The following is a 17,264-nucleotide window of genomic DNA, read 5'->3' as shown; positions in this document are numbered from 1 at the left end:
TAACTTATTATTATTTATTTAGAAATATAAATTTCTCATCTAACAAATTACTTTACATTTCATTCTTTTTTTTGGGGGGGGGGGTGCGGGTTAGCCAATTCCATCCCAATTTACATAACAAATGAGGCCTTCTTATTGAAGTAAAGGAACTAATAGTGACCATTACGCTTATGGGTCGCTAGAAATGTTGCAATCAGTAGCAATCAGTATCCCAAGTGGGCAATGCCTGGAAATCGAAAGAGACGCATGATTACTTGGAGCAGCAAATGCACATCATGGCGAAACAAATAGGGGGAAAAGGTCCAAGTGGTTACAATAAAGATCAACTCTTATTTTACAGCTTGAACAGCAATTAATGGAACATAAATATCTCTTCCATTCAATTTATGCACATTAATGTTCTCTTTTTCCTTTTGGGCTTTCCCACAAACCTTTCCAATTCTGGATAATTGTCGGGGCGGGGGGGGGGGAAGGTAGCCTAAGAGGAATGTGGGTCCCACCTCCCTTCCCTATTGCTCTTTGCTCCCAAAGCACCCCTTCGTAAGCTCAATCAAACATATATATATAAAATGGCAATATGTAGGGAGAATTTACAGGGCAAATGATGGTCAAGAATGACCTGTGATTACTGCAACAATGCTAATCCAGTGAGAATTCCTCTAGCCATATAAGCACTTCGTTCCTCTTCCACGACATAAACCACAATAAATGAAGATATTGTCAGTACTTATATGACAAATACCAGAAATGAAATACCAATTATCATATGATAAGAAACTAAACCAATAACAGTAATACATTGACATGTTAAAAGAATTTGGCGAAAGCGTCAAGGCATAAAGGACTTCCAAGCCCAGGATGATTTGCACGTTTACAGAAGACGTCTTACTGTGATATCAAACTAGGTCTTGGATTGGCGGGAAGGACGCAACACAACCAGTTTTAATAGACAAAATGAATTATTATCAAACTTGGATCCTCTGCAGTCATGTTGTGATAGCGTAGGAGATAGAGTGATATTCAAAAGTAGGAGTATATGGAGCTCATTTCATTTATTCATGTACAACCCAAACTTTTCTCTCCATCTCTTTTTAACGGCAAAACTAGGGGAACTAAGTGCAACATTACAGCCATAAGGTAATTTCCAGTTGATTATATTATACCGCATAGACAAAAAGCAACATGATATTTTTCTTCTGTTACCCTAAGCTCAATCTATATGCTCCCAATTCCAGGATTCAGCACACAGATGATTGTTGAGGCTGTGAATGTAGCTATAATTAGTTAAAATGTAGAGAAAATACCAAAATAGAATTCAAATAGCAGTTAAACAGCCAGTAACATACTTAAAAAGACTTCATAGCATACCATTATGTAGCTAGGTGTTCGACCCGGATCATTGTAGCGTGCTAGCAAACAACCCATCCTAGGTTTAAGACCATCTCTAATGATATTAGAGCGAAGTAGGTTTTCCTTTTCACAAACAATCTCTGCTGTAGGTTTTCCACTAAACTTTATTACAGCTGCTATGCCTCCTTCGACTTTTCTCAAATTGATCACTTCTTCATTGGGATTTGGTAAACTGGTCAAAGATGAATGTCAAGTTCCAGTTTTCAAACTGCAACTATAATTTAATTATTAAAAAAAAAAAACTACAGTTTTTCACAGAAAGCCTCACTTTTTCTCTTCTATAAGATATAGTTATATACAACTCTGGAATCAGTTTTTAAGGTTCATCAGATCACAGGGTAAATACCTGGTTATTTCTTTATCCAAGGGAAGAACAATTTGGATTGAGACTTTGGATAATTCAGCATCCATGGCTTGAGTGAAGACTGGAGTAGTCATAGGTATCTTCTCTTCTGTTGAATTTTTTCCAAATATATATCTGAAATACATAGATTGATCAACGCTTGAAATTCATTTTATAAGAACAACTAGGCAGTTGCACTTGAAATGTCCAAACTAACCCAGCAACAGTATTGAAGCCGGTAGACCCTGATAGCTTGTCTCCATTTGTTTCTACTACTATGAATGGGGCATAGTGTCTAACCTGTTACAAAATAGAAAACAAACAACAAATGTATTTTAAGCATGGAACAATTATGAAAAAAAATTTATCTCAACTTTTATGCTTACTCGGCTTCAATTGTTCAGCTATGACTGGTGAATCTAAAGATTTAAGATTTTGTAGAATGATATGTAGTGTAGTTCGGGGTTGCAAAGTGGGTATGACAGAAGCATCTGATTTTCTAGCGCATAAAAGTAAACATGTTCAATGAGATATTATTAAGGACTTAGCATACTACTAGACAGATGCAGATGAATAAACAACAGAGAATGAATAGTCTAAGAGAATAAATAATTAAATTCATTAAAAGTTAAATAGACCTCATAATTTGCTGTCCTTTTGAATATTTGATATTTGGGTGATTCCAAGTCTGGCGTCCTGTAGATCCGCAACTGCAGCACAAAGAAATTAAATAGTTACAACAAATTTTAATACGATTTTATGAGAATATGAGTATACAAGTTATATAACAGAGTGACATAGAAGATACCTGCTTGAATACATCCCATAAACCTTCTAAAGAAAAATAATCATTATTCTCTATTGAATCCCAAAAGTCCTTGAAAATTGAAAACAAAAATTAGTTTCTAAAACCAACTGGCAAATATATTCAAAATCCAACCACTAATTTCGTTACTTCTTGAAACCTACCACATGGCTACAGAACTTGCCAGTCTCTGGGTTGATTCCCATTACAGACGTGCCGGTAAACACCAATTCTGGTTTCCATGGAAGAAGCATGAATGTCATAACCATAGTCCATCTTGTGGTTATCTCGTATGGGCCTGTCTATAGAAATCCAATCAATTCAAAATTATACAGAAGCGTTATTAAAATACACATGAATAATTAAAGTTAAAGCACAGTGAAACTTAAAAGGGGAGGAAAATTTAGCACTTTGGAAAAGGTTAAAATAAGGAATAACTCCATTTCTTAATATGTGTGTGAGTGTACACACATTTCTTTTACCTTAAATACTTTCATCGTTACTAGTATGAACTAATATTCGGAAGTGAAAATTGCCCATTTAAATCTTTCTTCTTGGAAGTTGTGTTACTATGAAAATATCGAAGTGAAAGCGTATAAGTGATACAGAAATTTACTGAACTGTTCATCATTTTCACATAGCAGAATGGAAATGAACAACAGGAGCTTTGAATTACAGACTATTGAGCCACATGCCGAACTGAAATAAGGTAAAACAAAAGGGTGTAGACTATAATTTACACTATCGGAAGGATATTGAAGCGGGCCTGTATACAAGTAAACTGGATAATATATTTTTAAAAATTTTGGGGATAACGTAAACTACATAAATATAACGTACTCATATCTTGCATAACATGGTATGTCCGAAATTCGTACCCGGTGCTTCTTAAGTTAAAACACAAGGGGGTAAACTATAATCCAATACATTAGAAATGAAGATAGGGAAGCAGACCTGTCTAACCCAATGCAACTGAAACTGAGGTTTAAATAGTGTCTTCAAGAGGGCTATGTTAAACAGGTATCCACTCAAACTATCGTGCTTGGTAATGGGGTCGCGGAAGATGACGCGTTCGTCGTAAGCCGTCTTATCGATGCCTTGATCATCGAAGAGATGAGGAAGATCATCATACAGAAACCCCACGAGTTGCTCAATATCAACTGCTGATTTGAAGGGGCTATGTTCAACTAAACTCAGTTGAATGGCCCATTTGCGGGGTTTGTTAGCCTCGACGGCCAAGTTTATGCATTTCGAAGTTTTGAGAGGTTGTGGCCGAAGGCTCGAGATGGGGTTCGGTGACCGGAAGCCGGCGCAAACAACGGGAACAGAGCGAGAAAGATGGTGGCGGAGTTGGGGAGTGGCCATAGTGTCGTGGGGTTAGCGCCACATTCCTCCTACAATTGTGCTTGTGGACTTGGTTTCATTGTTGCTGCCGGCGTGAATTTTGTCCACAAATTAATGATTGGTGGAATTCAAGGGAAGGAAGGCTAATGACGGAATTTTATAGACTGAGAATTAAATTTTACACGGCATATTGGAACGGAGTGGAGGTTCAGAGGGCGAAGGGAAAATTTCAGTGACTAACGCTCGGTTTAGAAAGAAGAAAAGTCGAAAGAAAAGGAAATGAGAATGATCAGAAAGAAAATAAAATTTTATCACCCCTCTTATTTAAATAAATGAGAGAAAGCCATGAAAAAAATAAATATCTAAATGACTAATGTTATAAAGCTAAAGAAATAGTAAAGAAGAAAAATAGAGAATTAGAGAGGAAAAAAAATAAGAGTATTTTTCATTCTATTTAAGATCCTGAATACATTATATATGTCATATATATACAGGCATAACTTTACAGTTTCAACAAAATCTATAGATTACATCATAATAAGAGATAATTATGAGATCATGAAGATATGACATTGGAGATAATAGGAGAGATACAGACATCACAAAGATATATTATTATATTCATAACATTTTTCCTTAGATGTCCATTATATTAATGTGTCTCATTAAAAAAACTTTAATTAGAAAAAAACCTTGTGGGACAAAAACCTAGTAAAAGAAAAGAAGTACAGCATTTATTAATACATACACGTTGCTGTTTCATTAAAAACTTTGCTAGGAAAACTAAATGGGACAAAACCATAAATAATTATGAGAATTAATAAGTACGATCATCTTGATTATTTGCTCTTAAACACTTATGTCTTTGCCTCTTTTGTGGTTCTTGCCTCCTAAGTATGATCATTTTGATTATTCGCTCTGTTTCTTTTTTTTTTTTTTGGAACCAATCATTCTCTCAGGTTTCAAACATACATTATTTTCATTTATAATGATAGAAGCCTTTTTATCTAGAATATGAGAATTAATAATTATCATTTAGGTCAGTAATTGCATATGGCAAATATTTAGCAATATCATGCATCTAGGAGCCACTAAGATATATCATGAATTGAGGCAACAATATTAGTGGCCAAGGATGAAGCAGGATGTGACAGAGTATATATAGAGGTGTCTCACTTGTCAGAGAGTAAATATCGAACATTTAAAACCCCCAGGCTTGTTATGGATCTAGAGATACCTAAGTGGAAATGGGAGAGTATCTCTATAGACTTCACTACAAGATTACCAAGGACATTGGCATGTTTTGATGTCATATGGGTTAATGTGGATCGATTAACAAAGTCTCCCCACTTTTTACCCATTGAGATAAACTACTTGATGGAAAGTTAGCATAAATATATGTCTCAGGAATAATTAGACTTCATGGGACCCTAACAAGTATACTCTCAGATCGCGATCCCAAGTTCACATCAAGATTTTGGAAATCGTTACAAGAGGCAACAGGATTCAAATTGTGTTTTAGTATTGCATACCACCCGTAAACTGATAGACAAACGAAAAGAACCATGCAAACATTAGAAGATATGCTTTGAGTATATGTTATTGAATTTAAAGGGAGTTGGGATAGCTACTTATCATTAGCAGAATTTGCTTATAACAATAATTACCATTCTAGTATACAAATGGCACCATTTGAGGCATTATGTGATAGAAAGTGTAGATCATCATTATGTTAGATAGAGTTGAGTGAAAGGACTATTATTGGCCCCAATTATGTGGTTGAGACCATAAAAAAAATTAAAGTAATCAAACAAAAGTTGCTAACTGCACAAGGTAGACAAAAAAGCTACACTAATCAAAGACGAAGACCATTAGAGTTTGAAGTGAGGGATCATGTGTTCCTAGAGGTATCTCCTACTATTGGTATTGGTAGATCCATTAAAGATAAAAAGTTGACACCCAGATACATCAAACCATTCAAAATCCTAGAAAGAATTGGGCCAGTAGCCTATCATATTGCACTACGTCCGTGCTTGTCAAAGGTGCATGATGTATTTCATATCTCCCAATTGAAGAAATATTAACCGGAGCCACCGCATATTATAGAGCTAGAAGAGTTGGAACTACGAGAAGACTTGACTTATAAGGTAGAACTCGAGAGAATCCTAGATATCAAGGATAAGAAATTGCAGAATAAGACTATTAGACTTCTTAAAGTCTTTTAGAAGCGCATGTCACATGGTGATGTTACTTATGAAACTGAGGAGAGAATGCGTCGTGACTATCCTCACCTATTCGATAAAGGTATGAATACATTATCCTTTATTGAATTTTGAAGATAAAATTCCTTTAGGTGGGAAGAAATATAATATCCTTATTCTTTTATGCCTAGAATTTAATTAAATTTATAAATAAATATCTTTGAGTATTAAGCTAATGGAAATTTAAATATAGGTAAATTATTTTTTGCATTAATCATTATTTTGTGTGTGTGAATATGTGTGTGATATTATAAAAATATATAACTATAGTATGGTATAAAAGTCCCACATTAACTAATTACTAAAATAAAGGAACTTGAGAAGCCTATATATATAGGAGGTGGTGGGTAGAATTGAGAGTAAGTAAATAATTTTTGCACATATTTGAGGCAGTCTCAAAAGTGCTATTTTGAGTTTCTTAATCGGTGGATTAGACTAAAATTTGGTTAGCCTATTTGGGGCATCCAAATCATCAATTTCAATACTTGGATCATCAGTTCGATCTCAAAGTTACAAATTATTAGGTATGTTTTCAAGTTATTTTTTTTAGATTTAGTAGATAGAGTCTAGAATAGTAAATTAGTGTTTTTAAGTTCGTTCACCGTTAGGTTTAGCCATAATTTGGAAAATAGAATCACGATAGATAGGAAACTAAATTCAACTGTTAGATCAATGGTTTAACTTCAGTACTGAGAATGACCTAGTTCATATTAAATATATTTATCTAAGTCCTTTGAAGATAGAACACAAGATATAAATTAGGGTTTTTCTATCTACGTTATGAATTTGATGATTCTAATAATTAAAGGATATTTAAGTTAAGAAAAATTTTGGAATTGAGTCCAAATCATACATATATGTTCCTACTCCAAACCTTCAAAAAAGGCCTTTTGAGCTAGAATTCTGAGTAAAGTTGAAGTTTTTAAAGGAGGAGTTAGAGGCTAGGATTTTGTGAGTAGCATACTCTAATACTGTAGTGATAATATTTTAATTTTATTTGTAGATATAAACCCTATTGTGGTGTTTTTGAGGTTGGACTTTGATTGTATTTGACTGTCAGCTAAGAGACCATGTAACTAAATTTCTATCTATTACGTGCTCTGATATGAAATTGGTGAGTGGTTTTATGTCCAATTTTTATATGTATATTATGTTTTGTATGAATTGTCTTGTGGGATGCTATTTTGAAAAGGACTGAAATTATTTGTATTGTTAGAAATTAATAATTATGACTATAAGGTATTATTTTGGAATTTGGTTGGTTTTGTATATAAATGTGTTATTATGAATCTTGTGCCTCTAGTTTGGGTAGGGGAAGGTGATGATTAGAGTTACTGAGATATATATACTTGCCACATGGTATTGGCCTCCATATAGAGCTTTATGGCTAGCCACTATTATTATTCTACTAGTTCTTCGAGGAACTACGACGCCCCACTAGTTCTTCAAGGGGGCACCCATGGTCCTTTGAGTGCTCTGTAGTCTTTGGCCAGTCCATATCACTCATATGGTGAGCTTGTCAAAGTAGCCAGTCAAATAGAAAGAACTTAGCCCATAGATCTAGTTGGCAGAAATAAGAAGGATATAAGGATGGATTTGGGTTTACAGATTGCATATGACATGGGATCTTTATTGATATTTATATCTTTTAAGTAAATAAAAACTATGTTATCTCTTTTGAAATTATCAGCTGCATGAGATTAGCGGAAATATTTGACTTATATGGTTGTTGTGAGTTTAAATGTTAAATAAATGTCTATTGATTGTTATCAACTCTGCATATCCTATCTAACACCATGCTAGCTCATGCTAGTGTGTGTGATAGGTAGGGATTTAGCTACTAAGATGTTGTGTCACTCCCATTGTTTTACTATTTTTAAGAAACAATACGTTAGCAAGACCTTTAGTGAAGATTCTTAAAACTCAATAGCTGCAGCTGACAGTGTAGATCTTATGGACCTTACTTTATGCAATCTTTTTGTATATTGCCACGTATTAGGACTGTATTCAGTTGGAACTTATTTTACTTTCACATAGAACATATTGCATCTTTTATCTTTGGTTTATTTTGTCTGGACACCAGCTTGGAGTACGAGTAGTGGGTATAAGGCCCTTAGGTTGCATGTGATTAGATTATTTGTAGATCTATGATACGATAATGGAAATTTCTGCAAGTTTAATTCTTTTTAATGTCAATTTAGATAGTCAAATACGAGTTGTTGTTATAATTTATCAATCAGGGGCATGTTGTCTTATAACTAGGTTAGCTATGACTAATCTTTCATAACATGGGTTGCATGTGAATGTGCTATATGATAGTATATGTTGATTATAGATGATAAGATATTTCTTTTTCTAACCATGATAGCCTTAATTGAGGTTTAATGCCTTTCTATCATGGTTAGCCCTTTAAAGATGTGATTGCTTCTAAATAACCATGATAGGGTGTGTTTATTGGTTTTATTACTTTCTATCATGATTAGTTTTAGTTAGGTAAGTGGCGACATTACATAAGCTCTTATACCTCATATGCCAAATATGAATCTATTGCAAAGCCATATTTCCTCTCAATAAATTGGAGTTATATGGAATAAATGTAGCTGTTAGCTAGTTACTTCATGTAATAGATAAAGGTCTCATCAACAAACATATAAATCCATCCTTCACTATATAGTCAATAGTTTCTCATAATAAAAAATATTGAGCCATTAGCCTTCTTGACTATATTATTTATAGTTTTTTAAAAAGTTTCTAATTACCATAATTTTCTTTATAAACACAAATCATATACATAATCAAAACTATATGGCTTCTAGACATTAATTCAAAAATAAAAAATCAAAGATATATGTCTTCTAGCCATAAGATTGAAAGTCAAAGTTATATGGCTTCTGTCACATCCAGAAATTTTACAACTATGAGTAAGGAAATCCCTGGAGATTTAAGGGCCAGAGTAGTGGAAAGAAATATGAAAATTTGGAATAATATGTTAGAAATTCTCAAAATTTGGCAAATAATTATGTAAGGTAAAGAAAAGGTCCATGGACAGTATTTGAGGTCAAAGGATGAAATTATGATGGAAGGCAATAATTATTGAATTTTCAGTATTTATCGAATATTGACTAATTGGAAAAATTGGTCAAAAATTAATTATGAAAAATAGTTTTGATCCTTAGAAAATTAAGAAAAAATAAGGATAAAGTGTCTTGAGAATTATAAGATATTGTATAAGTGATTTTATTTCCAAAATACCCTTGGTTAATCTTTAAAGGAACTTAAAGTCCAATTATGCTAATTGGGCTTTTATTTGGAAAAATTCCAAATAAATACTTATGAGGCTAGATAAATCCCAAGAAAATTCAAGAAACTCCTATGGGATTTATAAGAGATTATGAAAATATCAAGAAAGTTTTAAAGAGCCTAGAGATTCAAAAAAATAACTCCCGAGCAAAAAAATAATACAGTAAAGAAATTGGTTTTCTTTTCTTTTAATGATATAAATTAATTATAAGAGTAAAGGAGGGCTCTTTTGGAAGAGAAAATTGATAAGGTGTTAAGAATATGATAAAAATTAATTAAGAAGCTCATATCACTGATATAGAAAAAGACAGAGCTAATTCAGTATCAAATTGGTGTTGAAAAGGGTAAAGAGTACACTCATTTTTGCTTGGCTCTCATTCTGCCACTTGTCAAGCTAGGGGTGGAAAGGATTTTGACTTCTAAAATTCATTTCATTTGGAATTAAACTAAGGAAAGAGGAAAATCAAGAAGGAAGCTTAGCTTGACACTTTAGCATTGTAATTCTTTTGAACTTTGATAGCATTTAGTTAATACTTGGCTTATAAATAGACACCAAGACTCCTCACATTTCAGCCAAATAAGGAACCATAGGGGAGACTATGCTGCTCTTGCATTTAGAGAGTGAAAGAGCTATTTCTAGTGAGAGAAAGTCCACCTAAATTCAAGGAATCACCAAGGTAAGCTCCTAAACTCTTTGTTAATTATTGTGGGCTGTTTATATATGATTTTATGAGGTTTTGGATGGCCATTTTCCATGGGAAGATACTGCCAAATTTTCAAAAAAATATGGAAGGGGTTTAATCAAAGGTTTAAAGCATAGACTAAACATTTGAAAAGAATAGGTTTTGATTAGTTTTGAGTAAGTTTTGGAAAGAAAATCCAACCCCTATTCATGATAATTCAATTCAGCCAAGGAGAGAGAATGGGGTTAGAGTTGAATTTGATTTAATTTGATACTTCCAATGTGTTTAAATGATGAAATGGTGTAAGGAAACAACAAGAAAGGAAGTTTGGAAACATTAAATTTGAAAACAAAATTTGGTTTTCCAAGACACCCTATTCGGCCAAAATGAGATCTATAGGGAGGGATTGGATTTTTATAAATATAAGTGGATATTTGAAATCTACATGAAAAATTATGTAGAAATAGCCCAAGAGATCTAAAGAATCAAAGTTGTAAGGAATAACCCAGAAGTCAAAGAAAAGGGGTTTAAGGGTTATTTGATTAATATTTTGGATGGATAATAAATGGTAATGTCCTATTGCGTTATCAATAGGCCTAGCATCCGAAGAGAAAAAGATTTGCTCAAGAGAGGAAGAGCTTAAAGGAAAGGATAAAGCTTGAAAGAGATAACTAGCAATTACCATCTAATGTTGACTTGCGTTGTGTTTATTGCTTTATGTTATGCTATGTTGCTATGCCATGATGTGGATGAGATGATGATATTATGTGATGTATAACTCCATGCATGTAATGTCTTGGCTTATGCTATGTTGAGTGTTATGAATGAAAAGAGTGTTATGAATGAAAAGTATGTTATGTCCTTTTCATGGTATATGCATTAAGTGAAAGTATGCATTAGCAAGTTCATTTCGCATAAATGCTTTGCTTGGTTAACATTATGAATGCGGTGCTATGCTACTAAGATTCCCATGAATTTTACCCCTCCTATGTTTAACAAAATCCTAGGGCCTTCAACTTCAAAAGGAAAGAGCAAGGATGTGGTCAATGTGTAAGGGAACTTTAATTGCAATGTCACTTTATGACCTTGAATCATTTCATGCATTTTGGGGATGACTATAATTAAATTTTTTGTGATGATCTTATATGACTACATTATGCAATTATAGACCAAGTATGCTGTTTAAATCAACCATGTGATGGTTTAGTCCTATCATAAGAACCGTTATAGAGCACTTCTCAAAGCTTAGGGAAGAGAATTTGTAAAAACAACACTTCTCAATTCTTACCATCCGTACACTATTCATAAAATTTAGGGTCAATTTTGAAAATTCATAACTAATTGTAGAAAAATTGAAATGAGGTAGTTTCAATTTCTATTTAAAGCTTGTCATGTCTTCTAACACAAAAAATACTCATTTGATTTATATCCATCTAAAACGAAGCCAGAAAATTTGACAAAGTGTACTGTTCATATGGTTGCTTTTCTATTTTTCAGTATTTTAACCCAACTTTGGAAGGGCACAACTCCCTGCACAAAACTCCAATTTTAATGTTCTATCACTAGATTTAAAGCTAAAAATATGATCTATAAGTCTGTCAAGTTTCAAGTCCAGACTCAAAGAAATGCTTATTATTTTATGTGTCTCAAATTTGACCATTTTTAGGGATATTTTATCCCCTAATTAAGTCCAACTTTACCTTTTTCTTACCTTTTACCCATCCTTTACCTTTTGGGACTTATAACATACTCGCACATACACTCTAGCATGCTTAGACATATTCATACTTGTTTATCTCCTTAAAGGAGCTATTATCTAACAACATATAAACGTTCATAATATTACATAATATAGCATAATGGCCATTAGTCACATCATTAAGCATTTACATGCCTTCATTCACCACTTGCTTGCCCTTGCCTTTGCTTGATCCTCCTCCTAAGGTTAGTTTAAACAGAGGGAGAATGAGATTTTAACGAAATCCAAGTAGCAAAGAATCATAATTATCATGCAATCATGCAAACATAATGTGATATGCTTTTGTGCATATAATTTTATCATTCATACTTAGTGAAATGCCATCGAAAGTAAGCCAATTCATACGTATTCACATAACATAGTGCCAAGGCATGCATAACATAAACATTACAATCATAATTCAGCAGCATAGCATAAGCATTGTAATCATAACTCAACAGCATAGCTTAGTCACATCATGACATTCATAGCATATACACACATACACATAAATAAATGCAAGAAAGCACTTTAATCATAATTCAATGCTACCTCTTGTGTACTTAGTGACTTGTTCCCTTTTCGATTTAGGGTGTCTCCTTGATGATTGGGCAAAGTACCTAGCAAACCAATAGTAATGCCAATCATTTACCAACCATTCAAACACATTATATAATACTTGAACATTAAACCCCTTTTTCTTGGATTTTTGACCTAACTATTTCCCCTTTGTTCTGATCAATCTCTACAGTCATTCTTATATGATTTTTAATGTAGAATCCAAATATTCAATTAGATTTTACTAAATCACATTCCTTCCCTATGAACATGAATTGGCTGAATAGTATATAGTTTAGGGTTCAAAATTTTATTTTTGATCCTAATGCTTCCAAACCCATTTTCTCAACATATCTAATCCCTTGTCCAATAACTCAATATGGGCGAATTATAGGGTTTAGGGTTTCAAGTTTTCATTTTAATTCCAATGATTTTAAACACTTTTTCCTTGGTGTTTCCTTACACAAAAACACATTTTAAACTCATTGAAATCATCAAAACACATTGAGACAAACCCTGACCTAAGAACAAGACTTGGCCAAATTGGGTATCATAAACCTTAGCTTAATTTTCTTCCATAAATCAATCTAAACAACATCCAAACATACCAATCCAAGCTCATAATCAAAGTTTCTATCATTCCATAATGTTCCTCATGCTTGACTAAATTTTCAACATATTTTCCTATTAGGATTAGTCATGATTTTTTCCTTGCAATTACATAAAAATCAAGCTTACACATACCTTGAGTAATCCTAGGTTGAAACTTCCCTAATACTTTCTCTACTTGGCCGAAATATGAAAGGATGGGGGTATTTATAGACTTCCATAAGCTGGCCAAACTTGCCCTTGGTCAGTTATTTTTCTGACCAAAATGCTCTCAAAATTTTGGTCAAAGTGGCAGAAAATATGGGCCACTCTTTACTTGCTCTCCAAGAAAAGTTGATCTTATGGTCAAAAATGTGCCACCAAATTGACATGTGACCTTGGGACTTGGGGAGCATGTTTTTCCTAACTAAATTAGGCTAACTAAATGTTCAGATTTAGTTGCAAAGTAATGGAGTTGGTTTGGTTCACATTCAACTACAATCTTCCTTCCAATTTACTCCTTTTTAGCCCTATGTTAAGAAAAATAGCTCATGCCTTCTAAAAATCTATTTCTTTTTGTGAAAAATCCTCATTTATTCTAAAAGTATGATTTGGAATGTTTGGGGATTTTTTTACAACATCTAACTATTTATTTCACATTTTTCTCTGAAATTAGGCTCTTACTGATAGAATTTCAGACATAAATTTCCTATAGATTATTCCCTTCATTTCCAAGGCTTGAGAATAATTTAAGAAATACACATATATTTCCAAGGAATTTATCCATATTTTTCCTTGAATTATTAAGGCTATTATATAATAAAAATAATTATATTCTCTTCATTTTTCACTATTTCGCCCCAAACTAATTATTTTTGGGGAAATTCCACCATAATTTATTTTAGGCCATTTTTACTCCCAAAACATTATATATACCTCAAAAACCTCTAATTTGGTCTTTTTCCATTTTTGGGGAATTTGTCCGGTAAATTTCCAGTTTTGCCCCTGGGAGTCTAGTATCACCAGTTCAGCTTCCTTCGGGGTTCAAATTTTGGAATATGACACTTTGGATTTAAGGGAAAGTATAAGGAGATAGACTCTTGATAATGAAGACTTAGCTACCATGGCTCTTAAATTGATATGAGAGTTTTAGAAACCTCTAAGTCTGATAAAAACCCCAAGCAATCACTTGGGTTCAATGTTTTAATTAATGAAAACTTACCTTGATCAAAGTTAATTAACACCTCTTAAAATATTGTTAAAAACCACTTAGAGTGTAATTGAATGGATGATGTAAATGCCCTCAAAGATTGTCAATCAACAACCACAGAATACCAAGTAAACAAATTAATTACCAATGATCACTGATAATCAACTGACCACACAGATTCAAAACTGATATATTTATATAAATAATTCAACATTAAGCAACATCCAATCCAATTACAATAGTCTAAACACAAGATTTACAAATCTGTAATCAGGTCTCACATAAGTGTAGAAATTTCTAAATCTAGAAATGTTCAACACAAATTTAAGCTTAGATTTAGACTAAGAAAACTCCCCTATTATGTCCTTAAGCTCAAGCTTTGTCCTCTATCACCAAGAGGCTAATGATTTAGCCTTTCATATTTTAAAACTTGTCACAATTGCTCCATGTGTGTTCAGCTATGAGTAATGCTAAAAAGATGGTGGAAGTGATTTAATTAGTTCAGAATCACAGAAAATAATGGAGAAATGAAGAAAAATGGAATTTTGAGGTAAGAGATCAATGGAGTCTTGAGAGAAAATGTTTGAGGCTTCTATCCTTACAAATCTATAGTATGGAGGCTCCTTAGTTCGTGGCTGCTACTTCCCTCAAGTCTGGTTGCAGAATAACTTACTCCAAAACGCACAGCTTTACTAGACGCGTTCAGGTCATGAACTCCAAAATTTATGTTGCCATATCTCAATTTTTAGGCCTAAGAGCCCTAGAAGTAGCCTAAAGAAGGTAGGCTACAAAGCTCCTTTTGAGCAGAAGTCCTAAAGATGAGAAAGGAAATCAAAGTAGTTTTAGGGACTAAACTGCAAAGTAAAAATTTTCAGGGGTTGAAGTATAATCAAAGCTAGAGGTTTCAGTAAAATCTCAAGAGCTCAGGAAGAGAAAAGCAACTAGATACAGGCCAAAGAGTAAGTTAGAAGCCTCAAAGAGATGGTTTTATGAGGTTGAACCCAAGCAAGGGTAAAACCATAAATTCAGAAAGTTACTGCCGTTTGGGGTAAAAATGAAAAGTATACAGAAAATTCCAAGAAAATTTCCAAAAATAGAAAATAATATTCTAAGACTCTTTTGTTAAGAGAAATGAAGAAAATACCCTTAAGGCAGCTTAAATAGAATTTGTAAGGTTATGATTGGTAAAAAGTATACTGTTTGAGATAATTATTTAAAATAGCAAGAGATCTAAAAAATGTACACAAAATAAGGTTAAATGGTTGAAAGGTTTTACTAATTTATAAAATTAGTCCCATAGCCAAAAGGCCAATGAAATAGCTTTAATAAAATATTAAGCCGATTATGCCAATAAAAGGGCATTTTAGTAAATGATTTTTATGCAAGGCTTAAAGGATGAGTTATGGTTTGAGAAAATTCATAGGTTTTTTCTAAAGGTAAAAGGAATTTATAGAGTAGACATAAGAATATTCTGAACTCCAGAAAGCCATCAAGAAAGCCGAAGAAATATGGGCCAAGTAAATTAAGAGGAAACTTAAGGACTAAGTTTTGATCCAATGGCTAGAATTTAATCTCCCTTCTCCTCCACCAAATTATTGACACCTAGCATCTTCTAGAAGAATGATGTAAGGATGATGCAATATAATGATGATGTAAAAGTCCAATTAAACTTCCAGGTTTGCCCTACCAAGGGCATTATGGTCCATTCAAGCCAAAGTTTTGGCTATAAATAGAGCCTCTCCCCCTTTAATTTTTGGCCAACATAAGTTTAAGAGGAAAAACTCTTGTAAAATTGTTTCTTGAAAGTATAATCAAGAGGAAGCAACTACCTTGGTCATCCAAGCTTAGATATAAGGTTAGTAAGTGGTTCTATGTTGTTCCTTGCTTGTTTTTCTTGAGTTTGATGGTTGAAAATTTGGTTCTTCCTCTTGTTCATGGCTGGTCAAAATGTGTTAAGGTTAGGGGAAGGAAGTTTTGAATTTAAACATAGTTAAAGCACTTTGATTCAAGGTTGTTTTAAGTGGTTTTGAGTTATTGTTTGAAAGATTTCATGTTTGGTTCATAATGGTGCTGTTGACCACTTTAGGATCCATGCCCTAGGATGATTTTTTCATATTTTTGATGTTTCTACTATGTTTAAAATGGAAAATGGTGTAAGGTAGACTAAAGAACAAGCATTGGAAGCATTAGAAGCAAAATTGGTTTTGGAGTTATGAACACCCCTTTTCGGCCAAACTGATTTCTAGGGAAAGAGTTGGATTTTCATTAATCTAAAATCATATTTGGATGTCTTGGGCAAAATTGTGTAGTATTAGCCTAAGAGGATAATTTTTACAGAATTAAAATATCAATCCAAAATTTAGAGAAAAGGTTAAATTTAAGAAAGTTAGTCTTGAACTTTATGTAATCTCTTGGTCCTAATGGATTGTATGATCAATGTGATTATGTTTAGGACCTTAGAACATCTAAGAAAATGTTTATTGATGTTGAACGAAAGCTATTATGGTTGGGAAGTCAAGGGAATCAAAGGAAAAGCAAGAGGAAAGCTTGAAGTACAAGGTAGTAAACTTACCCTTTGTTTGAATGATATTGTGACATGTTGATTGTTGTTGAAAATGCTATTTTTAATATGTTTCCATGGCTATAAATTTTTATACCAAGCATAAAGTATGATGGCATGTCACTAGTTAACTTAAGTTTATGAAAAACTACAAACCATACATTAGCATCCATCATATATATGTATGTGGTAATGTTTGCTACTGAGATTCTCTTAAATCTCACCCCTCCCTAACCAACCATTTAGGTCAATCAATGATGGGAAATAATGGCATGAGAAGCAAGGAAAAAAAAGTGGAGAATTATTGATATTAATGAATGAGATTAATGTTCAATGTATAATTCTCCTATTCTGTACATTATATTTATGAATGCTATCAATGCAATGTAGTTGAGTATAATGTTTATGGCATGAATGGAAATGTATGAGAATAAATGAGAAAGAGTAAACCCATATTATGTATG

General features: G+C 33.1%; 1 protein-coding gene across 1 annotated transcript; it reads right to left on the bottom strand.

Moving 5' to 3' along the window:
• Positions 1–231: 231 nt before the first annotated feature.
• On the bottom strand, positions 232–3,952 carry LOC114755375 (uncharacterized). The gene is made up of 8 exons (XM_028944251.1): positions 3,513–3,952; positions 2,723–2,860; positions 2,562–2,630; positions 2,392–2,463; positions 1,971–2,053; positions 1,757–1,888; positions 1,369–1,582; positions 232–684 (listed from the first exon to the last, which is right to left on the bottom strand). The coding sequence occupies exons 1-8, from the start codon at positions 3,921–3,923 to the stop codon at positions 640–642; spliced, it is 1,164 nt and encodes a 387-aa protein (XP_028800084.1). The 5' UTR covers positions 3,924–3,952; the 3' UTR covers positions 232–639.
• Positions 3,953–17,264: the final 13,312 nt, after the last annotated feature.

Source organism: Neltuma alba, unplaced genomic scaffold (assembly GCF_004799145.2).
Source record: "Neltuma alba isolate B1F8T4 unplaced genomic scaffold, ASM479914v2 tig00010265_pilon, whole genome shotgun sequence".
Taxonomy (NCBI): Eukaryota; Viridiplantae; Streptophyta; class Magnoliopsida; order Fabales; family Fabaceae; genus Neltuma; species Neltuma alba.
Note: the sequence above shows the minus strand (reverse complement) of the source record. Positions and strands in the feature narration are given on the sequence as shown.

What these genes read in the sequence shown, in the direction of transcription:
- LOC114755375 (XM_028944251.1), bottom strand. Translation starts at nt 3,923, where the DNA reads ATGGCCACTCCCCAACTCCGCCACCATCTTTCTCGCTCTGTTCCCGTT. An exon ending in AGTTGCATTGGGTTAGACAG is followed by an intron (nt 2,861 to 3,512) that starts GTCTGCTTCCCT and finishes GGATTTCTATAG; the next exon opens with ACAGGCCCATACGAGATAAC. An exon ending in GCAAGTTCTGTAGCCATGTG is followed by an intron (nt 2,631 to 2,722) that starts GTAGGTTTCAAG and finishes TCAATTTTCAAG; the next exon opens with GACTTTTGGGATTCAATAGA.